Source organism: Periplaneta americana, chromosome 1 (genome assembly GCF_040183065.1).
Source record: "Periplaneta americana isolate PAMFEO1 chromosome 1, P.americana_PAMFEO1_priV1, whole genome shotgun sequence".
Taxonomy (NCBI): Eukaryota; Metazoa; Arthropoda; class Insecta; order Blattodea; family Blattidae; genus Periplaneta; species Periplaneta americana.
Genome location: NC_091117.1, coordinates 229097076 through 229121694, shown reverse-complemented (window position 1 = coordinate 229121694; position 24619 = coordinate 229097076). Strand labels below are relative to the sequence as shown.

General features: G+C 36.2%; 1 protein-coding gene across 3 annotated transcripts in view; it reads left to right on the top strand.

The window, feature by feature from the left end:
- Positions 1-2188: 2188 nt before the first annotated feature.
- LOC138708707 (F-box/LRR-repeat protein 2-like) overlaps positions 2189-24619 on the top strand; it is a 44435-nt gene continuing 22004 nt past the window's right edge. For 2 of the 3 annotated variants that reach the window (XM_069838829.1, XM_069838820.1), the window contains exons 1-7: positions 2189-2478; positions 8980-9077; positions 9266-9351; positions 13244-13380; positions 18099-18466; positions 21423-21629; positions 23588-24163. In XM_069838829.1, coding sequence (XP_069694930.1) covers positions 9002-9077; positions 9266-9351; positions 13244-13380; positions 18099-18466; positions 21423-21629; positions 23588-24163 — 1450 coding nt within the window. In that variant the 5' untranslated portion in view covers positions 2189-2478; positions 8980-9001. Of the gene's footprint in view, positions 2479-2598; positions 2687-8979; positions 9078-9265; positions 9352-13243; positions 13381-18098; positions 18467-21422; positions 21630-23587; positions 24164-24619 lie in introns of all 3 variants that reach the window. The other variant, XM_069838813.1, reaches the window with a different exon arrangement.

Sequence of the window (24619 nt, the reverse complement as noted above, 5' to 3'; positions counted from 1 at the left end):
TATTATGCAACAAGAAGTAAACGGGACTTATGGACACATTACACTAAATAAAACTTTGCAATAATACGCAATAGGGTTATAATATAATATTTCACTGAGCTACATGCACTGAAATAGAAACCCCCAACATACATTACACCCTGGTATAGATCGAAAAGGCATTGACTGTGCCGTATTTCGTATTGTTGTGAAAAGTTGTGTAAACTGTGAAATGTTCGTTATCGGTTGTAATAACTGTAAATGGCTAAAATGCAATAATTTGAGTAATAATATGGGACAAGGAGACGTTTGTTGTACTATAAATATTGTAAGAAAAAGAAGTCAGTTATCCTTCTTCCGAAAGATCCAGGAAGGTGAGTTTATAAAATATAATATATACTTTATGAAAATAATATATAAACCTTATTTTTTTACATTTCAATAGTGGAAGGAAGGTGTTAATTTTTTCAAAAGACTACGATATCGAAAGTACCGGTACAATCCATTTTATCGTCTGCTGGGGAAAAGGTCTGTGATGAGGCGATAGTAGCGATCCTGGTGGTTAGCAACTATCTATAGATGTATATTTCAACTGTCTATGTTTGCATATTTAGTAAGTATTGAGCTTCGTGACTGTATATACTGGACTGTGATGTGAATCGCTTAACCCGATCATGAAGGGTGGCTTTTAAATCATATAAATTTGTTGGAATGCATAAAGAATAACATATATTTCTCTAAAATGTAGTGTAATTGCAGTAATAAAATTTAAAACAATGATTATGGACACTTCAGACATAATTCACTTGCGAGTTAAGGTGAAATATTTTTGATTTGAAAATTACGTTCGTATGTGTTATACCTCCCTTTATTTGAATTAAATATTGCGAAATTCTTGTACATTCATTTATGCACGATTCAATAATTTTCAGTTGCACCGCGCGGATATTTAGATATGTTGAAATTATAGGTTATGTTTACTGTACCGTTATTTCAATATCCGCATTTATACATTATAATTAAGCATAATGTCAGGTATGATACGCCGCACATTCAATTTGTCTGTATTTCAATACTACAATTGAGTACTAAATTATTGTATTTATCTACTACTTAAGAGACGAAGTAACACAATTGTACGTACACTAATTTCATAGTAGTGGTGTGGTAAATTTTCTATCTACAATTAAGGAAGGTAGATGTGCTAAATTAAAGTCACAACATAAATTCTTTTTTTTTTTTTAATCAAAATAGCTTCCATTCTAAACCTAAAATGTTCACGCGAATAGATTATGTTAACATGTAAAATTCTCTTCACAATAAAATAACACAGTTCTGTAATTATTTCTGAAACAAATTATGCAATAAGAAGTAAACGGAACTTATGGACACATTACACTAAATAAAACTTAGTAATGATACGCAATAAAGTTATAATAAAATATTTCACTGAGCTCCATACATTGAAATAGAAAACCCGAACATACATTATCGTCTGCTCGGAAAGTGTCCGTGCTGAGCGATAGTAGCGACCCTGGTGGTCAGCAACTATCTATGCTATGTTTGCATATTGATTATGTATGGAGCTTCGCAAGTGTCATACGAAGCCGAACTAGACTCTTTGATACTGCAGCACAAGTGTTCAACTTGGTTGTCTTAAGCCTGCGTGCTGACTGGCTGGCTCCCGTGTTGCCTACGGTGATGGTAGTTGTTCGCACGGAGCTGGCTCTTTTCACAGTCAAATTGGAAAATCATCTGCTGCTTCATCTGTTGCCAACACTCATGGTCAAAAAGAAACTAAACCGTGAGTGGAAAACAACTAAAGTCCTACATTAACAGTAGTAAATGTCGTAATAAAGTAATTAAGCCATATGTTCAATACAGCTAAAGTCCGATATTTAATTGTTGTTTCTCAGAAACTAAAGAATATAGAAAAAAACATGTTTAGTTGGAAAACAACGAACATGGCGACATGGTTTCAGTGGTGATATTATATGATCATCTTTGGTTTCCAGCCTGCAATCCATCACGAAAAATAGCAAGGAACCTACCCTCGAAATCCAGCAAGCTAGCCATCCACGAAGCCACCAGAGCGCATTACTTCCGTTGAGTGACCACGCAGGCGACCCATCCGCGCAGCCACCTTGGAATCCATCACAGAAACACGCACCGTCTGAACCGGGCTTTAGTTGGCGACAGTGTCGTTAAACGGGACGTGAAGTGAAATGGTGATTCGGTGATTGCTGATAGCGCTCGACCTGAGCAGCGTAGAACACATGCAAAGCACGGGGAGAGGAACGGTGAAAATTATTAGTGGTGCAAAGAAAGGATATTGTAGAGCGTTGTGGAGGATTTTACTGGTATTTTGGTAGTGCCATTAGAAATTGCTTTAGAAGATTACTATTATCGTTTTTAGTTCATATTGAACAACGAATTGAAATGTGCATCACAGCTTGTAAAAATTAATTCCATATAAAAGAGAATAGCTACTGCTTGCAGGTAATCAAATGCCCTAAATTAAATCCATTTTGTGCTGTCACTTTGAACTGAAATTGGACATTATTTTGTTATCTAATTAAGAAAAGACAGTCGATCGTATATCAGCAGATTTTTTTCCAGGTTAACCTACTTCTAAGTTTTCCGTAACGTAGCCTATAATGTAGTGGCGTAAGTTTTCATTGCGCCAAAATTTGGTGGTCATTGCCAGGTAAGGTTTTGACTTCTAAATTTTACCGTTCTTCATTTGCATTTAAAGATAAAGATATCTTCTGTTATGAAGTATTATTTAAAAACAATTCAACGTTAATTTTGAAAGAAGTAAATTTAAAAACCATAGTGGATGTCCGATAAGCTGTAATCTTAATAAATCAAATATAAGGATCCGTCAATGCTTGTCTATAAGAGTTATTTGTACATGTTTTAATTAAAATATGAACGTTTTCGACTCGATTGAGTCATCTTTAGATATCATGCATTCCAGGAGGAAGTGAGCCTGTGGGTAAAATTTTGAAACTGGAAAATCACTGCTATAAACAACTTCAGTTCCTTAATAAAGTATTAAAATTTCGGGAAAATCTGAAAGAACAGATCGTAGAAGCTGTTGTATGTTGTTATGCTAAATGCGTGAGTATCGAATGCACATTTCATTATGGTGGGCTTGGGAGTAGGCCACCAGAACGGAGGGTAGACAGAGAGCAGCTGCCGTGCGTCGAGAGTGGCGATCACTTGCATTACTGACGATCTATTCTTTCAGATTTAGCCAAAATTTCATAAAGAGCAAAAAATATATTTTTTAGATTTGCATTTTTGCTATTTTTCGCCATCTTAATGCGTCATCTTTCTCTTTGTTTGCACCAAGTAAATTTTTGATTGCTGGGTTACCCATGAATATTTCATGATTACTAAGGAATCACCTGACAGAAACCCTTAATTATGGAAAGACAGTGTCTTCATAAGATCTCAAAAAAATCTGAAAACATACGCATTTCTTAGATACTTTAAATTAGATTTGTGTTTGGCTATCTCAGCTGTCACGCACATCACTAAAAATCATGCATTAGTTTCGTTTATGAGCATTATTTTGAAGATAGTTAAATAATAAATACTTCAGATTCATTGTATCACTGACAGAGGCTATCTAATGGTGCTTTTCATATTTTAGTTGACATTGTTTATATTCTGAAAATGAATGTAACGGATGTGATATGTTTATTTGTGATGGACGTGACACTGCATACAGCAAGGCCAGGATCACTGAAGAAACAAAACAAATCTATGATTTATATCTGACACACATCAGTGTTCAGTCAGCAGGCAAACAAGCTGTTTTAAGTCGTTAAATCAATAAAGAATCATGTAACAGGGAAACGTAACTAAGAAAAGTCTTATTTTAACCAACTTCGTCAAAAATATGTGCTGCATGTTTCACAATGTATGTTTGCGGCAGTATCATCCCAATTTGACTGTGCAAAGAAAGACATTAAAGGAATCTGTTATTTTTATCAATAAAGAATCAATATTGGAAAATCAACAAATATTCTCTGAGTGGTGGTCCACTATGTCAGATGTACTAAAGATATAATCTAGCCACTTTTTCTGACCATACAACACACACAATTTGTTGAAAGGAAAAGAGGTGCATTAGAAATGATGGTGAAACGAGCGTTGAGCGACTTCCGCCGATTTTGGAATAGACACCGACGCACTTGAACTGCCAACATAGAAAACAAAAAATCACACTCAATCGCTTTCACCTTCATCTTGACGGGATAATAAAAGCCTAAACTAACCTAACCTAAGTGCGTCGGTGTCTATTCCAAAATCGGTGGAAGCTACTCAACGCTCGTTTAACCGAAATGGATTGTGTGCGATATAAAAAAAAGACATCAAGCCAAAACATTTAAGATATCAGTACCAAGATGTTCATTCTTCGAATGAGTCTCATGATTTGGAAAGTGCCATTTCAAATGAACAAGGATGTTATTAGATGGAAAGCTGTGTAGAACTGTTGATAAATGTAACATACGGATATTGGATTGTTGTGACATGAAGGAAGAAAGTATCCTGGTGAAGTAGTAAGGGTCATTTCTCCAAATGAATTAAAAATTTTGGTGATGGTTGGTACTGGTGTCCGAATGGCCTCAGTCTATGGACAGCATATGCTACAACAAATCTGAAGTGTTCAAAATTATGTCTCATCCTGTTGTGAATAGCACGAGAGTTTTGAAGTTGAATGACTTTTAAATAAGACTTCGTATTTTTTAATTACTTTTTAATGTATTACTAATTTGTCTGTATACTGACTACTTTAACAATATTTTTAACAGTGGAGTTCGAATATTGTCTTAGAATACCGTTTTTACTTGGTGTCGTTTTTTCAGATGTGTTAAACTCAATTATGATATTAACAAGGCCTACTTTTTTTAGACGTGTCACATCCGTCACATTACCTGTCACATCCGTCACACAGTTCTTAAAATTTTTAAAACTTCATTTATTAATAATTCAGCATGAAAGTAAGGTGAGTGTAATCTTCAGTGCTTACACATTATGTATAAATTATAGATATTTTGGTACCGGTGACTATCGAAAATTCGCAGAAATAATTACCTATACTTGTACTGCTCATACCCGAGACTCAACCACTGTCACATCCGTCACATCATTGCATTTGTAAATTACAGATAAAAATGAAAGTAAATGTTTACAACTGCTATCATGTTTTATTTTCCTCATGCGTAAAAAGTAACACCAAATAGAAATGAAGGATTAAAGTAAATGAGACACTATTAATTTACTACCAGATGTCACGTCTGTCACTCGTGGAATGCATGATGTACATTTCTTTGTTTTTAGAATAAATTTGAAAGAGTACTTATACAAGAGAAGACATTTCCAGTCAATAGGTGAAATTAAAGAAAAGACATTCCAGAACACGGATACTTTCCGTACCCTCTTATTCCAAAATTCCAACATTGTGCACACAAAATAAATTATTGTGCACTGAAAAGTGCCTTTACTTAAGTATGGTGTGCATTCGACAAACACAAATTTGCTGTCTTGGTATTTTAAGATAATTGTTGTCAGTGAGGTATCCATATACTGAAATTTTCCCAAATAAACAATTATTCTCAAAAAACAAAACACAAAATCTTCAGCATACAATCAGATTTCTCGCCAATGTCTTATTGTTCAGTTGTCCAGTACAGAACTGAAAAAATAAGGGTTGTATTGGGTAGTGTACAGTACTGTGGGTTTTTTCGATCTTTAATTACGTCAACATTATGAACTAGACATAAAGAAGGGTGCGTCAGACATTGTTTATGTTTACTCTTACCGGTGACATTCAGTCTCTAAAGTAGTCAGTTGCTGTTAGACAGAGCTAACGCTACATTTGCAATACAAAACATACTGTAGTTGGTTCTCATTAAAAAAAAAATAAATTGACTCTAATTAATATGTTGAAAATTTGTGTGTGTGCGTGCGTGCGTGCGAGAAACAATGAAGGTGCAAGAACTGTCCCTTGAGGCACGCCTGATGTTACATTTCCTAGTCCCGATATTTCTTTTCCTAGTCTGACCTTTTGGGTCCTGTTCTCTAAGAATTTATTTATCCATCTTACTACTCGATTATCTATTGGAAGCCTGCTTAGTTTCTCTAAAAGTTTTTCGTGAGACACTACGTTGAAAGCTTTAGCGAAATCGATCACAATTATACGAGCAAATGCTGGGTAACTTTTGGTGCTGGAACCCGGACTCATTTCACTGGCATTATCACCTTCATTCCATTCAGACGCTGAATAACTAGATGTTGATACAGCGTCGTAAAACAACCCAATAAAATAAAAAAATTAATTGATCATAATTCCATCTATTCTTTCCCCACTATCAACTTCATTGGATAAATCTTGTATTAAGGATGTGATTTGACTTTCGCAAGAGTATCCTGGTCTGAAGGCGCGTTGATTTTTGTTCAGCCGCTCGTTATTTTCTAAAATGTTGCGAATATATTGTGTTATTAGATGTTCCATTATTTTGCACATAACTGATGTGAGACTGACAGGTCTGTAATTGCAAATCAAGATTTCAGGTATAACTCCCTGTAAAGTTGATTTGAATAATTTCGAGGGAAAAATTGTTCCGGGGCTGGGAATCGAATGCTAACGTTAACGTTAAACCAAAGGTCCCGGGTTCGATTCCCGGCCCCGGAACAATTTTTCCCTCGAAATTATTCAGGTTTGTAATTGTTCGCATCGCATTTGTCTCCTGCTTTATATATGGGATACTACAATTATTTATTGATATATTAAAAATTCGCATTAAGTACGGGATCATGGCTTCACCTCCTAACTTTATAATTTCTGTGGGAATATCGTCTGGACCGCGTGATTTTCGGTTTTGTAGTCTTTTTATTCTGTTCCGAACATCTTTAGCCGTTACCGAACATCTTTAGCAGATATGTCGCAGAAGATCCCAGTAAATTACTCAAACTTATCATAAATTTGGGTCATGAGTGGGGGTAGTAATGGAGTGCAAAAAAGAATTAAATAGTTCTGTGCAAATGTTAAATATATACAGATAAGAAATTAAAATTTGGAGTGAGTCTTGATGGGAGTCCATGAATGTAGGCAACAATTTTGCACAACTGTTCTCAAGTAGCATATATACAGGGGCTCTTGGTTACTGCACATGTGCAGTGTGTTTTAAGCAAAACTTGTACTAAGGGAGCTCGAAATTTTGTTTTTGTATCTGTACACTGCCACGCCCTCAGGTAAACTTCATCATGGCAAATGCAGCCTCATTCAATCAACATGTCAGTGTTTTTTGCTACATTGTTTTCTAATACGCCACAGAGAACCAACGCTGTACCAATGCGATAGAATTTTCACTGTTGCACCATAAAGGTTGTTTACAAGTACAGAGAAGAAATCCTGGAATGTATGGACACCAAACACAAAGCCACAATAGAACAGGCAACTGGGCTGAAAAAAAACTCTAAAAGATATTGATTTTGTGTTCTGGCTCATTTTTTCTGAAATCATTCCTCACGTTTACATACTTTTCAAACAGATGGAAATGTGAGAATTAGACCCAGTTGTCGCCAAAGAAAACATAGAGCAATTCATATGTGAAATTAAAAAAGAAATAGAAATGGTATAGACACAAATGAAAATAGTCCAGAAGAAGAGTGTCCAGCAATGTGGAGGCAAGAAGGTAAGTTCATGAGGATCATGGAAGCCAAAGAAGTCTGTGATGTAATAATTATCTGCCAAGCAAAATAAGGTGCCCATGATAGGACAGGACATCTTGTAGCTGCTAACTTGTTTCTACCAGAATGCTTTGTGCAGTGATTCTCTGACAAATACCTCAACTTAATAGTTCAGACCTTGCCAGTCTTGGATTCGAATACAGAATTGGGAGTGATATTGCAGGAACAAGTTCGGACACACATTGGGAGCCATGACACTCTACGCTTTCATACATGAGAGCAACTTAATTTAAACGTTTGGACAATGTTTAAAACTTCTGAAGATTATGGTTACAATTCTGATGACATCAGAGACAGAGCAATCTCTGTTATCCATAGAAAGGAAATGTATTTCTGAAATTTCAGATTTCAGCAACAAGATCATAGACAAATTTGTGAAATCGAAAGAGAGAACAGATTTATTCGTACAAAGCATGTGAATTTTATATAAAACATAATATTGCCAGAACAATATTTTATTTTATAATGTGCTACAAGTGAAACTGAAACTTTGTACAAAAGCGTGTGAACTTTGTTGTGAAACACATTATTGCGAGAACAATATTATTTACAGTGTGCTACAAGTGAAATTGACCTACATAATAGTTAGTATTTACTTATTTAACCTGGTAGAGATAAGGCCATCAGGCCTTCTCTTAGTCTCTACCAAGGGTTTACAACTACAATAGGAAACTGATTAACTGTAATTTCTTGACTAACAAAATATTGTGTCTATAACATAAGTTAATAGTTAGTACTATAAAATAATAATAATAATAATAATAATAATAATAATAATAATAATAATACTTGTGCACCACCAGGATCATTTATCACCACATGGAGGAGGTTTGCACTCCTGGGAATTATTAACCTGAGTAGGATCTTTCTGAAAAGAATCTAGTGAACCTAATATGGGGTAAAGATCTGTTCAACTAGAACCAATGAAGATAGGATAGAGACCTACCTAATATAGTAGATCTTTAAGGTTTTAGTGTTAGAGGATTATCACCCTATCCTATCTTTAAACATATGTATCTGTCTGCATTGTTGAGGTCCGTAAAGTTTAAAAATAATTTTGGTAAAAAATGGAAGCAAAAAAGAAAATACTGGGAATGCTAGGTACTTTAAGCTGTTTACTTATAAATATGAGAATTTTATATTGTATATAACTAAGAAACTGCAGTAGTTCAGATATGTGAGAAGTGATTGCGTGTTGAATTATGAAATTAATGTTTTTTCTTATTTTCACAGATTTATCTTACAATCAAACAATATGGTGGATGTTTCAATAAATGATTTAGTAGTACAATTAGTGGATTACAAAATCAGCAAATGGAAGATGGATGGTGGTAAGTTCTTTGAGAATCATGTGATTGAATTTTTTCAACAGATTTAGTGTAATATGCTTATTAAATTTTAAGTAGTATATGGTAAGTTCTTTGAGAATCATGTGATTGAATTTTCTCAACAGATTTAGTGTAATATTTTTATTAAATTAAATAGTATAGAAACAAACTTATTAAATGGTTCTTTACAGATGATGATGAATCTAGTCAGCCTAACTCAGTAAACAACGAAGGTCCACCGATAAGGAAGCTATTTGTTGGAAACTTGAGTGATAGAGTGAGTATTACAGTGCACGTGCTTGTATGCGTGCCTTTTTATTTCAGGTAAACTGTGCTTAAGAAGGGACCATATCTTTTGAAAGAAAGTAAGATGTGCATGTATCTCTTCGAGATAAAGAAGCTTTTGAAATTGTTAAATTCTTACTTATAGTACTGCTATGCGACATTAAGTTAGTCTCAGCTGCCAGCATCACTAGCCATGTACAGCAGTCTGTTTCTAGTTACATTGTCTGTGACCTCGTGGGACTATTGTAAAGTAATCTGCAGTCTCAGTTGAAATATGTGCTGCAAAGATATTTGTTTATGTGTGAGGAACAGCTAACTAAATCCCCATGCCTGGGGGCTGTTCTCTCACGTGCTGTGAATGTGCAGCATATGGAGTATTACCCCCAGCTTAAGGGAGCCATGCTGAGAATTTTTATCAGCCCTTAAAACCCAATGCCCTTAATTTGGTTTGAATCTAGGGACAAGCATGACAACAATTGATAACTTTTTGTATTTTATGAACATGTTCAAGTGAAGATTTTTTAAATTTTGTTATAGGCCTTCATAATATGTTTGAAATATGAGCCAAGTTATGGATTATTTTGTCATTGAAAACTGAAGTGTTTTATAGTGAAGTAAAAACATATCTTTCACTCCTTTGCTCATAGTTTATTTAAACATTCCATGGTGTTAATTCTGTTCACTATCTTGATAAACTTATTAAATTAAATGTACTTCGTGGTTTTGGAAAATTGATCAAATTGACTCGAATATCAAGTAGTTACGGCAACATGTCTGTGGATAGAGACATTTTCTGATTATTACCATTCAGGTCTTGTAAGCTGTTGTTTATTCCATACTGCTAGTGAATCTGGAAACTTCTGATCAAGAGACAAGTTCTGTGAACCCGCAAGGGGAGAGATCACTTTGTTTTCTCTAAAAGATAGTTGTTGGAACTAACTTGGAGACACTGGAAAGTTACACATGTTTACAGAACTTTGGTTTAGATTGTACATTTATGAAGTAGAGTATGCGCCAAAACAAACAGCACTGAAAATGGATATTGCACTTTTATGTAATTAGTTCTCTATAAACTAGAGTGCTTTATAAACATATCTTTGCAAAACAAAATTCTTTGTTCACTGACGCCTTTTCTTATAAATCACATGTTCAGAATGCTTTCCATAGTCAGCGCGTCTGGACGCGAAACCAGGTGGCCCGGGTTTGATTCCCGGTCGGGGCAAGTTACTTGGTTGAGGTTTTTTCCGGGGTTTTCCCTCAACCCAAGATGAGCAAATGCTGGGTAACTTTCGGTGCTGGACCCCGGACTCATTTCACCGGCATTATCACCTTCATCTCATTCAGACGCTAAATAACCTAAGCTGTTAATAAAGCGTCGTAAAATAACCTAATAAAATAAAAATAAATAAAGAATGCTTTCCATTATTTTGTATACAACATTCATAATGTTTGTACAAATTCTTAGACATGTTTGCGAATAGAGATTGCTGCAGTTCGTGGAAGAAAGCCACTATCTTTTCCTGTAATTCCATAATTGTTGTTGGTGAATTATTGTTCAAGATATAGGCATCGAGTGGTATAGGTCAGGTGAATGCAAAGTGTTCCTGGAGCAAACAAAGCAGGTGTGTTTATGGTCCTGTCAACAGCTCGTAACATAACTGTGTTATTCAGTGGCAACTTGGTATTTTACGAAAACAATCTGAAATGTGTTTCTAATTTGGAATCTATGCATATCCAAGTCTGTATGAACGAAAATAATATTCAGACTTCTTACTCTTTTGTGAGAACCATAATTGCAGCACTAAGCCAAGCACTGAATCTACAGTAGCCTACATGTAAATGTTCTGGTAGATAAACAAATAGTTGGTTCCTACTAAAAACATGAGCGATAATTTCAGTTTTGTTACTGTTTGTGTGGTGCATAGTCCACAACATTTATAACGGTTAACAACAGAATGTACCAATCACAGTGCAGAGTGGTTAGTAGCATCAGAGTCCATGCTGTGCTTCACACTACAACCGCCACTAATAATAATGAGCACTAACCTGTCCATCTTATTCTTGACATCTGCATTAATGTGTGAGTTGCTTAGTCGTGATCAAAGCTGATGTCTTCTTTTAGTTCCTCTATTGTGTGAGAGTTACTCATATAAACTTCATCTTTGAAGTTCCCCTACATGGACTGACATCTAATTTCTCTTCTGTAACAACTACAGCTAGTAACAGGTTTTTTTTTTGTCAAGATAAACAATTTGATGAACAATTTTCTACCTAGAACATATTGCGAATCACTTCACCACGAGTTCGTTCTTACATAAACACTCTCTGTTCTTGATTATACTTATGTTGTGGCCAGGGTTGCCATTTTCTCTCATCAGGAATCCAGGACAGGTGATAATACTGCATTTCTAACTTAACGTGACTACACATTTGAATTAATTCAATTTGCAATATAACTGATCTTATTCGTTTTATGTATTTCAACTGATTACATAGGGACTAAACTTTTAATTTTGTTACATTTTTGCTAGATTATGAAATTTCCTTTGAATTACTGACAAAGTCTGGAAAAAATATTGTTATATTACAGCCTGATCTCTACAGAAAAGTGCATGGTACAGTGTTTAAATCATATCGATAATAAATCAACTTCCAAAGAGACTAAAGAATAAAAAAGATCTGTATAATTCTGTACCTAACACATACTACAGTATTATTATTTTTATTTTAATACAGCCTGATGGGAGGTGCCAGGTGCCATTGACAACGTTAAACATAGTTGGACAGGATCTTGAAAAAATGAATAAGGAATTTTAAACATAATTTTATGGAAATGAGGAAAAAATTGTATTTTTCCGATTATTTGACATTCCAGGACACAGGACACACCATTAAAATCCAAAACAATCCTGGGAAATCTTGACCACCTCTGTGGTGTAGGGGTCAGCATGCTGGTCTCTTACGCAGAGGGCCCGGGTTCGACTCCCGGTCGGGTTGAATTTCCTGGTTGAGGGTTTCAGGGTTTTCCCTCAACCATAAGGAAAATGCCTGAATATCACCGGCTTCATTCATCATCGAAATCATATTCATAACAAATCAGTAATACATATACAATCGCCATCTCGTTCACAACAGTAGAACCAGTCTCAACAATAGTACAAAGGCCTTCAGATTTCAACCAAAGATTAACTCGCGATATGACCAAAGATGTTAAAGCGAGTATAAATAACTGAAAAAAAAATGCTGGGAAATCCAGGACATCTGGCAACTGTGGTTGTGGCCTAACTAACAAGTTAACACAGAACTGAGTATTAACATGTCAGCTGACTCTCAGGATCTGGGTCAATTTGGGATTATGCCCGTTCTCAGCGCTCTGAACGGTACTAACTGCTCTGTACTAGTCGTTGTTAACTGTAGAAGAAAAGGAAAGAGCATAATTAAATGACAAGTATGTGCTCAAATGGAAGTTTTGCAAACTTTCTCAGTGCAGCTTCACCACATTTTCGTGTATTTTAGTTTAAGTTTTTGTTTCTTATTTTATTTTACAGAGCACAAGTAAATAATCATTGCTTCTTGAATGGTATGTGTGTATGTAGTACATTTTGTTCTCCTTGCAGTTTAAAACAATACTTCTGTTTCAAAGCACCTGACTATACATATATGATTTGCTCACCTAGATGGCATTGAAAGATACATGGGCAGTCAGATGATTATGCATTTTGGTTAGGCTATCAATGATAAAGCTGAGCTGTGTGTGTGTGTGTGTGTGTGTGTGTGTATGTGTGTGTGTGTGTGTGTGCGTGCGTGCGAATCATATATTTGGAAACATGAGATGGATTTGTACCGTCTTAGTATTAATCATAATTGTTTTTGTTTATTTTTAGACTACGTATTGTGATTTACGCCGTCTTTTCCGTCGGTATGGAAAAGTTGTAGATGCACATGTCTCAAGAGACAGAATTACTCAGGCAAAAAAGAGATTCGGTTTTGTAACTTTCAAGTATCCAGAAGATGCATCAAGGTAAATAAAACTGTGATCTTAATATGGTGCTTTGTACATCAGGTAGACATAAAAAGCATCTTAATCGATAAGTATTTGTTATTTTAAGACTATGACAGTAACCTTCACTTCCCTCGCAAAACATGTGGCAGAAGAGCAGGCGAGAGTAGTTTTGTATTAATACATCAAAAACCTTATTGGTCCTTATCACAGCAGTGGCTGCAATGCCCTCTGTTGACATTTAGGCACAATTCACATCTTTTGAAAATGTTTCGAATTTATGAAGCAATTTTTGGAGGCTAATGAAATAAATTTCTCTTACAGTAATGCCTTCCAGTTTTAAGTATATGAGGATTGTACTAATATAATTCCTTTAAATTGATCCACAAGTAAAAATGGGATGGTGAGAGCTTGAGAGAGTGGTTTTCAATCTCATCTTTCCATTCTGTTTCGTTTACTGTATTTACAACTTTGTATATCATAATCCTGTTGGATATGGCAGTATCGTAGAATTTCTTATAAAATATTTTTGTTCTCTGTTCACATGTGTATTATCTGTGCTTGATTGTTGGGAACTGATCAGTGACAAAACATTGTTTATCTGAACTTAAATGATCAATACACTCGTTTTCGTAAGTAGTACAATACAGATGTTTCTTTTTTTGAAATGTATGCCGCATATTTTGCAGGATGTTTCATTAGTGAAAGGTATGTCACATGTTTTGTAGGCTCTACTTTATTGCTGCAACATGAGCATTTTACAAAGGGTTGATCAAACTAAGGTTACCTGTTTTATACAGACTCTTAGTTATAAATCACACACAAATTGGAATTACTGTGAAAATACATGCTGATTCAGTTGAAAGTTGGTATAACGAAATTCTGGGGACGGTGAAATTATTTTCAATACAGCAGAATCCCTCTTAACTTGCACCAAAGGGACCAGGCTAGTTCCGGATGCGAGATTTTGCTGGATCATTGAATAAATACCCGTGTATACAGAAAAATGTTCATGTTTCATGGTGCCAAATATTGGAATTGTAGTCATGTGAAGCTTTTTTCTCTATCACTTGCTCATAACTGAATAAATAAAAGCTGTGTGGTTTTTTTCTTATTAAAACATATCACACAACACAAATACACTAATTCTTACTTACGTACTTACAAATGGCTTTTAAGGAACCCGCAGGTTTATTGCCACCCTCACATAAGCCTGCCATTGATCCCTATAAGGTTCTAGTTCTAGGTTCGAATATTCACTGAAAATGAATGTTCATGCGAACTTCCTAATGTGGCGTCACTGACGGCCCGAACATACATGTAACTAAATAAACATAACAACTGTGTGGATTTTCTTTATTAAACACATCACACAACACAAGTAATACATTAATTTTAGGTTCGAATAATCATTGGAGATGAACTTCCTAATGTGGCAAAGGCCCAGAATGTGGCAGATTTAAACTTTTTTTATTTATTTTTTGGCTGAGCCAAAAGTGCCGTTGTTTTGGTATCGTCGGTTATTTGAGTGCCGGTTACGAGGGATTTTATTGTATATTGAAATTTCATTAAACAGAACAGATTCATCATAGCCTAACAATAAAACATTGCAATATGTACAGTAGTTTTTTATTAACAGTACAGTAGCCATACTTTGTCAGCAGTCTCGAATTTCGTATTGAGTGTTCATATTGTAGTGTAAATAAATTTTTTCATTTAATTTCTTCGAGATAATGTAGTTTATGATTAACTTGCACTTTCTGCCATATTATCAGGAACATTTTTTTGTTTAACTAAAGATGCAATAATTCATTGACATTTAGAGCCTCGGTAAAAGACAGATTTTTTTCTTTCAGTGCCTTCTGCATCCTACTATGTGCACTGTCTTCACAATATGTTGCGAGGTCCAGTTCTTTAACACTGGCAGGCTCTTTCCTCGATCACAGGCAAAATTCCGAACTTCACTATTGAAAGTGAACATTTCCATGGTTTTTAAGATTATTATGTTCATATTCCCACCTATGACGATTCTTGCAGGAAGTAGTTGAATTAATGGTAAATCACTTCAACTGTTTGGATTATCTCCTGACTGAGGAATAGGTTAGAATGTGTCATGTGATCACAGTCATGTCTGCACATTTTTTAAAGCGCTCTTACATTAAGCCCATTTCTATTTTGATTCACAGCTTTCATTATGGGGGAGGAAGCAGTGATAATTAAAAAAAAAGGCAAAAATGTATTATATAATCAACATTTTTTTGTTTCTATCATAATTCCTATTGTAAAAATGGCCGGAAAAAGTACACGAAGTGTGAAAAGAGGGATGTATGCCATACATGATGTGTCACAAATAGATATGTAGATGTTGCTAGCATTGCTGAACTGAATGTGAAACAACTAATTGAAAGAAAAAGACGTAGAGCTAAAAAGCACCCAGACAAAATTCCACAATCTGTTATCATTGAAGAACTTCACATGCACAAGTTGAGTAAACTATTGTGTTTCTACTAGAAGAAATGGTCAACAAATAGTAAAAAGACAGTTAGTGAAGTATGTATTCATGATCCATATGACAAAACATTGCAAGGAGATTAATTTCTGCAATTCGATTCTGTCACTTTAATGAATTCCATGAACCTTGGAATATTCTTACGGTCTGTTACAAGCAGAAATTTGGTTTGAAAGCTTTTCATTCTTTTTTCCAATGCAAGAAGCCAGCAGGCATTTATGCCTTCCAGTTACGAAGGCAGTAACATGGCAGGAAAGTATTCCTTTAAAACATTTGAATGCATATTTTTTCAGTTTTTCTGTATCCGTGGAGTTCTCACACAACATTGCTGTTATTCTTCGTTTTGATCTATTCCTGCTGATATGCTTGAAATTCTAACTTGAGATTTATTGCCATTAAAAGTTTCTTGATCAGTGTTTAATACATTGCCTGGAGCGTGTAATTTGTCACAAGTTTCCCTAAATGTTCGTCCTTCTGCTTCCCCACTCACAGTACAGTGGACGATTGTGGAGTAATGTAACTTCAGTGCTGCTTTTGAAGTCTAAATGAAGTATACATTGGATTTACATGCAAGTGCATTTTTAGATTGCTTTTATATATTACATGGAAACTGGAACTGAAGTGTGCTTTACATTTTATCCATATTTTAACCTTGCTAGTGCATATATTTGCATATTTTATGTTTTATGGCACATATGATACACAAATGACGTTTCTTTTGGTAAGAATGAACTGTGCTGTAAAGCTGTTGCATGTGAAGGAAAAAGTTCCAATTAATGCAGTACCACAATTTTGTGGCTAAACGCAGACAAGACTCTGAAGTAGAAATTTTACTGCTGCAAGCCTTTCTAATGACTGCAGATATTCCATGGCATTCCCTAGCCGTGCAGCTTCCTTGACAACACTGCAGTCAAGACATTTGGAGGACTGCTATCATTCGACATTTAAAGAAATCTGAGATAATCTGAAACACAGTGTCATTTTGACTGTGGTATATGAAACTATAGCGAGAAAACTAATTCTTTCACTGTCACATGTTTTGTTACGCTCAAGGTTATTGTAAGCACGAGAAGGTAACGTCTTCTACTTGCAGATGCTGTGATCTTTAATATGTGTCTGGCTATGTCAGATTTATCCACATCTGTGTCCTTTTACTTTGTATTGTGCTTGGGCTCAACAAAATAACAGAAATAAACACTTTAGTGTCTAGTACTAAGGAGGAGGTGTGTGTAAAAGCTTCTATTCGAGTCAGCACCAATGAGAAACTGCCAAAATCATTTTGTTTGCATGCTTCTTCACAAAATTTATTAAACTTCGTACATTTACCTTTGTGCCATTGTCAGAACTCAACAGAACTGTTGTGGCAGGAGGAAGGAGGACAAAGTGTGTTGATAACCGTATGCAAGAGATGAATGCAAGCAGCCTCACCCCATATTCCTTAAAGTTGAGTGCTAAAATACTTCAGGTTATTATAACAATGGTAAGAATGGACATTCGTTTCGTTTGCAGGAAGGCTAGGCCAGCTGTCGCACTGGAACAGTACACACTGCTAGATAAAATCTCTAGCAATTTAACATTCTAATTTCAGGTTTTTTATAAGTACTAAGGTGGACCACATGGCGGAGTGGACAGTAGTTTGCGTGGCCATAGGCTACAAAGGGAAGAAAGGGCGATGTTGGTACTCCCATATTCTATCCTTATTGTACTATTTGTCCACTTACCCATGACAAGTGTCATTGCTTGGCTGAACATAATGTAGTAGGGGCGTAGGTAGAATGGACCCAGAGATGCAACAGCAAATGGATGGAGTTTACAAGCTTGGAAACAGTATTCTTTGCCTTACAACCAGAATCATCATATATCATGTTAGTCCAATCCTTTCTGTGTGTTTTCTAACTTTATAGCCCTTTTCGCGGAGACTAGAGCTCTAGTTTAATAGGGTAGTAGGTACTCCATGTTGCAGTTGAAAACGAATGATTCTACTGATTCTAGATAAAGACAAAGTTGATTACACTTATTTAAATGAGTGTGATTTCTCATTCCTGTAAAATTTCATGGTAGCTCTTGTGATCTCACAGTGGATGTTGGTTTTATTGACAGTTATTTTCCTGCCTGTTCTAAATTTAACCTATGTTTGTACTGCCTCCAAATCATTGGCAACAAGAATTGTTATGAATTGTAATTTCTTATCTTGTCACTGTTACACTTATCTTGTCACTGTTACTTCTAGTGTCTTGAAGTTGAAACAAGGAGAGCTGAGGCTTCATCTGCGTACCTTGCATGTAGCCCCAGCTGACAGCTGGCACCAGCCGGTAGAACTCCCAGATGGAACAGTACTGTGGAAATCTAATGAAGGGAAACGACGTCGACATAATTCAGACTCTGAACAAACCACTTCAGAAGATGATCAACTAATTGGAGCAGTTGGTGGGAGTGAACCATCTTGTGAAGCATCCCATGTTGGAAATAAACTGGAGACTGGAGAAAAAGAAACAGAAATTGATGAGCCAGAGTGCAAAATTCATATTCTCAATGATGACTGCCTTATGCACATATTCTCTTTCCTCAGTAAAAGGGAAAGGATTAGAATTGAAAGAGGTATGAATATTTTGTATTTTGTTTAATATTTGTTATTTTTGGTAATAGATTGGTTACCATAATTTCTATTAATTGCTTGGCAATGAATGTCCTTGACATAACTTGTTTTGGAAGGAGAGTAGGCCTACAGTTAGGGATGCTGTATGCATGAGTTAAACTCTGCTTCTTCAATAATGCTAGAAGTATGAATGGTGCGTTTCTACTTAAATGTGTGTCTAATGGTTTGGTATGCCACAACAGATATCGTTCTGCAGTAAATATTACGAAATATTATTTCCACACAATTAGAATGAATGGAAATGTTGAAATGGTATAATGTATACATGTTCCGGAATTAGTATATTGTTACTGGCTCCATCTCCGTCCAGAATTTGCTTTTCACTTCATCCTAACTCAACTGTCAGGCCTGTTTTTAAGGAGAGGGTGTGCTTTAAGCCTATGTTAGAATTCAGTTCTGCTCTGTTACACTGTCCTTTTTACATAATGAATTCCTTTTAACAGATTTCCTAACCTACTAATTTCATCAACATTGCGAATCATAAAGGTACAGGGAGCTCTTCGTTGACTGCATGTTAAGACAGTGAAAAAAAAAAAAACATTTCGTCTTATCTGTCGTAGGTTTATTTGAAAGCCATAGAGTTCCTCCCTAGAGTAATTTGCTTCGTTCCCCCCCCCCCCCCTCCAAGTTCACATTACACAGACACAGAACTTGGGTTGAACATAGTACGGACTTAAAGAAAATACAGCACTTTGACAGTGGACAGACTTCCAGAATTGAACCAGCATGACTTCCACATTGTCTCTTCTTCTCAGTTGCAGTTAGCCTAGTGATGATTGTGCTTGCCTTCAGCTGTGTGACGTGGATGGAAGAGTAAAGCTCGTGAAGCCCGCATTGTGATAAGTTCATATGATTTAGTTCCTACTCGCAACGGCTCTGTAGGCAGAAAGTCCTCCTCCCTCCCTGTTGTCTTATCTGTGGTAATGAATTTTGTCTTATAGCACAGAAATGGAGTCAACTCTGAATACAGCCATGCCCTGAAGAATTGGACTTTATAGATAACACATACTTTCTCAATGCATTTTACATATTTGGTTGGCTCAGATGAAAGTCTGCCAAGGATCACTATGTGCAGCAGGAGTATCAATTGAAGTTTGCTTTAGGGATGTTGGCGACATTGGTTATGGACTGTGTGTTGGTAGATGTGGTTGGCATACCTGTTACTGTTGCTTCAAATAAATGGAATGGCACAAGATGAAAGCAGGAAATGGAGAGACATGCTTTTAGCCTGGGTTTGCAATGTCGAAAGCCTTTCTTTATGAAGCCATACTAGTGATTTTGTACCTATTTTTAAGAAGGGGGACAAGACCAACTGTGGTAACTTTCGAGGAATATCACTTTTGTTGACGTCATACAAAATGTTGTCCAATATTCTTTTGAGAAGATTAACTTCGTACATAAATGAAATTATTGGGGATCATCAGTGCAGTTTTAGGCGTAATAGATCGACTATTGATCAGATTTTTTGTATTCAACAAATTTACTTACTTACTTACTTACTTACAAATGGCTTTTAAGGAACCCGAAGGTTCATTGCCGCCCTCACATAAGCCCGCCATCGGTCCCTATCCTGTGCAAGATTAAGCCAGTCTCTATCATCATACCCCACCTCCCTCAAATCCATTCAACAGATATTGGAGAAAAAAATGGGATTATAAGGGTACAGTACATCAGTTATTCATAGATTTCAAAAAGGCATATGACTCGGTTAAGAGAGAAGTTTTATATAATATTCTTATTGATTTGGTATTCCCAAGAAACTAGTTCGATTAATTAAAATGTGTCTCAGTGAAACTTAGAACAGAGTCCATATAGGCCAGTTTCTATCTAATGCTTTTCCAATTCACTGCGGGCTAAAGCAGGGAGATGCACTATCACCTTTACTTTTTAACTTTGCTCTAGAATATGCCATTAAGAAAGTCCAGGATAACAGACAGGGTTTGGAATTGAACAGTTACATCAACTTCTTGTCTATGCGGATGACGTGAATATGTTAGGAGAAAATCCACAAATGATTAGGGAAAACATGGGAATTTTACTTGAAGCAAGTAAAGTGGTAGGTTTGGAACTAAATCCCGAAAAGACAAAGTATATGATTATGTCTCATGCCCAGAATATTGTACGAAATGGAAATATAAAAATTGGTGATTTATCCTTCGAAGAGGTGGAAAAATTCAAGTATCTTGGAGCAACAGTAACAAATTAAATGCAGAATAAATATGGGAAATATGTGATATTATTCAGTTGAGAAGCTTTTGTCATCTAGGCTATCAAAAAATCTGAAAGGTAGAATTTATAAAACAGTTATATTACTGGTTGTTCTGTATGGTTGTGAAACTTGGACACTCACTTTGAGAGAGGAACATAGGTTAAGGGTGTTTGAGAATAAGGTTCTTAGAACAATATTTGGGGCTAAGAGGGATGAAGTTACAGGAGAATGGAGAAAGTTACACAATGCAGAACTGCACGCATTGTATTCTTTGGAATATTAGGAACATTAAATCCAGATGTTTGAGATGGGCAGGGCATGTAGCACGTATGAGCGAATTCAGAAATGCGTATAGAGTGTTAGTTGGGAGACCTTTGGGGAGGCCGAGATGTAGATGGGAGGATAATATTAAAATAGATTTGAGAGAGGTGGGATATGATAGAGACTGGATTAATCTTGCTCAAGATAGGGATCGATGGCGGGCTTATGTAAGGGCGGCAATGAACCTGCGGGTTCCTTAAAAGCCATTTGTAAGTAAGTAACTAGTAATTTTTATCATTTGTCACCTTTAGTTTGGATTTCAAGCTGTGAAAAGGTTTGTATCATGCTTAATCTTTTGCTTTCAGTTGGACTTATCCATATGTGTGCTCTATGTTCGTTAATTTTTGTTCACCACATTGTTTTTACAGTTTGCAAGCGCTGGCAGATGGTATGCTTAGATATGTGGGTGTGTCAGAAACATCTGGACTTCACCTCACTTTTTCCTGCATCGTCCAACATGTACCTCGACATGCCTATACTTACAATGTTTTTAAAGCGATGTGGAAGGAATCTTCACAGTTTGGATCTCTCCCATAAACCTCATGAATTAAGTCCTGGAGTACTCAGGATTGTTGGTGAGTTAAGTTATACAGAATTACTATTTTGCTGGGACAGTCAGTTGGTCCATGAGGAACAAATCTTGCAGGTAGAGCATGTGTGAACTCAGCAGCATTTAAGAGGCTGGCTGTGATGGTAAATTAATAATAGTAGTGGTAGTGGTAGCGGCAGCAGCGGTTTGATTTTAAGCACAGGGGCATGAATTATCGGGTGGTGTATGTACCAGTACTGCTACTCAGCTACCACACTCAATCGAAGGCCACTCTATACACTTTTAACACAAAGAGGTCTTCAGTTTTAGTCACAAATAAACTAGCGTTAAGAATGAACTTAAACATCTAGGACTAAACAAATCTCAAGTACAAGGGAAATGAAAGTTACTGTGAATGTAAGATTATGGTTTAGCTGGTTGTTACAGTTCAACTCCAAAGGAACATCGTAACAGAATCTTCAAGGAAGTTGTTGATGTTATAAAAAAATTCACCAGACTAAAGGAATTGTTTGTCCCATACCAAAATAGGCACGGGGCAATACCCTTAGCTCCTGTTGTCCCTCCAGAGTCACCTATGATGATAATGATGATGATGATGATGCATTCATTCATCCATTCATTCATTCATTTAATGTTCTGCCCAAGGGCAGGTCTTTCACTGCAAACCCAGCTTACTCCAATCTTTCCTATTTCTACCTTCCTCTTTGTCTCTACATATAATCCATATATCTTAATGTCGTCTATCATCTGATATCTTCTTCTGCCCCGAACTCTTCTCCCGTTCACCATTTCTTCCAGTACATCCTTTAGTAGGCAGTTTCTTCTCAGCCAGTGACCCAACCAATTCCTTTTCCTCTTCCTGATCAGTTTCAGCATCATTCTTTCTTCACCCACTCTTTCCCAACACAGCTTTAGTTCTTATTCTGTCCACTTCTCACATTCCTTTCTTCTGCATATCCACATTTCAAATGCTTCTATTTGCTTCTCTTCACTTCGTCATAATGTTCGTGTTTCTGCCCCATACAATGCCACACTCCATACAAAGTACTTCACTAGTCTCTTGCTTAGTTCTTTTACCAGAGGTCCACAGAAGATGCTCCTTTTTTATTAAAAGGTTCCTTGGCTATTGCTATTCTCCTCTTGACTTCCTGGCAGCAGCTCATGTTACTGCTTAGGCCTATAGTATACCCCAAGTATTTGAATGATAATATTAGTAATATCCGTAGTAATGATAATTATGATTGTAATAATAATTGAAGAACTGAGGGACTCGGCTCAGACAGTAGTGTTTGAGACTTGTATTCGGAAGATCCTGGGTTCAAACGCCATGGCTGACCAATCTGACTGGATTTCCCTTAGTCACAAAGGCAAATGCCGGATTGGAAATTTAAATGCCATGATTTATCATTGCCTCAGTCACCAATATCATCATTATTATTAAGAAGATGGTAGAGACAAAAAACAAAAAAAGAATGGACTGCATTGGACTAGAAATTTAAATAAAAATAGCAAGGAAACAAAAGAAGCATAGGTACTTACAATTACTGTGTGGTGAAAGTAATAGCTTTGTTGCTTTCTAATATTGTGATTGCACATGGGTGTCTACACATTTGCACATATCCTGTATTTACTTTTAAATCAGTGTGACGCATTTTTAATTCAGAAAAAGAAACCTAACACCTTCCTTTTAACTTAGGATCCTTTCTACACATGCACTAGACAAAGTCCTGTCAGACTCCTGAAAACATGTTGTGGTACACTACAGCATAGAAAATCTAATACACTGCTAAAATCATCTACTGCTGTCCTGTTAGAATCTCGACAGACAGGTTCTGAAACGCAACCGAAATGTCCTGTTAAGGTTACCAACAAGTTCGAACAGATTATTGAAAGTGAATGATAGAGTAAAGAAGCTGATTTTCTTGGCTGTAGATCCAGCAAGCATGTGCCACTTGGTAATACAATTTTTCTCTTTCATTTCAGCTACCTTCTGTAAAAACCTGCGCTGCCTTAATTTGGCTGGATTGCCGGTGGCTGGAGTTGGTCTCAAACTCTTATCCAACGTCAGCGCCGAGTTGCGAGTCTTGAATCTTGATGGATGTTCGGGAGCTCTTGACAAAGATCTTCAGATCCTCTTTCAAAATAGTAGAAATCTGGAGTCTGTGACGTTATCTCACAATAACAGCCTTACTGGAAAATGCCTCAATGGTCTGTCGCATGCACCTCTCAAGGAATTAGTGCTGGATGAGTGCAACAATCTGCGATCGCGAAGCCTTGTGAACGGACTTCATGTTCTGAAGAGTCTTAGAAGTCTTAGTCTTAATTCATGCATCAACTTGACTAGTAGTGATGTGGCGGGTATAATTGGTGCTCTCCCCAACCTGCAGTCGTTGTCAATGACACAGTACTTTCCGTTATTTAGCAACACAGCATTAAAACCGTTGGACCAATTACACGATCTTATTAGCTTGAATCTTCAACTTAATCCTGCTGTAAACGACCAGCTGATGGGCACCATTACCAGAAGTTGCCACAGCATTGAGGAACTCAACATCACAGGTTTGCTGCATTTTGTATTATTTAGGGTGATCTACACGTACTGACTTATTGCTGAGGTCACATGAAAATGATCTAATTTATATGGGGGCATACTGAGCTTATAGCTGAGGTCATTTTGAATGTAAAAGTTCATAAGAACAAGATTTAATTTACATGGATGCGTCCTTAATTGGATTTCGGATAAGTTTGTTGGGCTATTATTTCCATTTGTGAGAAGCACATTAGTGTGAATATTCTGTAAATCGCCTGCATCTGCGAGGGTGCTTTGAAAATTAATGCCTCATAATCTTTTGTGTTATTGTAAAGAAATTTCGGTGTACTGACTGTTTTACATTGTACTCGTATTACTATGAGTATTACGTCTTTGTAATTGGTGATTTAATGAAGTTGTGACGTATTACTATGAGTGACAGAAGATAATTCAGATCAGAAGTAAAATACTCATACTCTATGTTG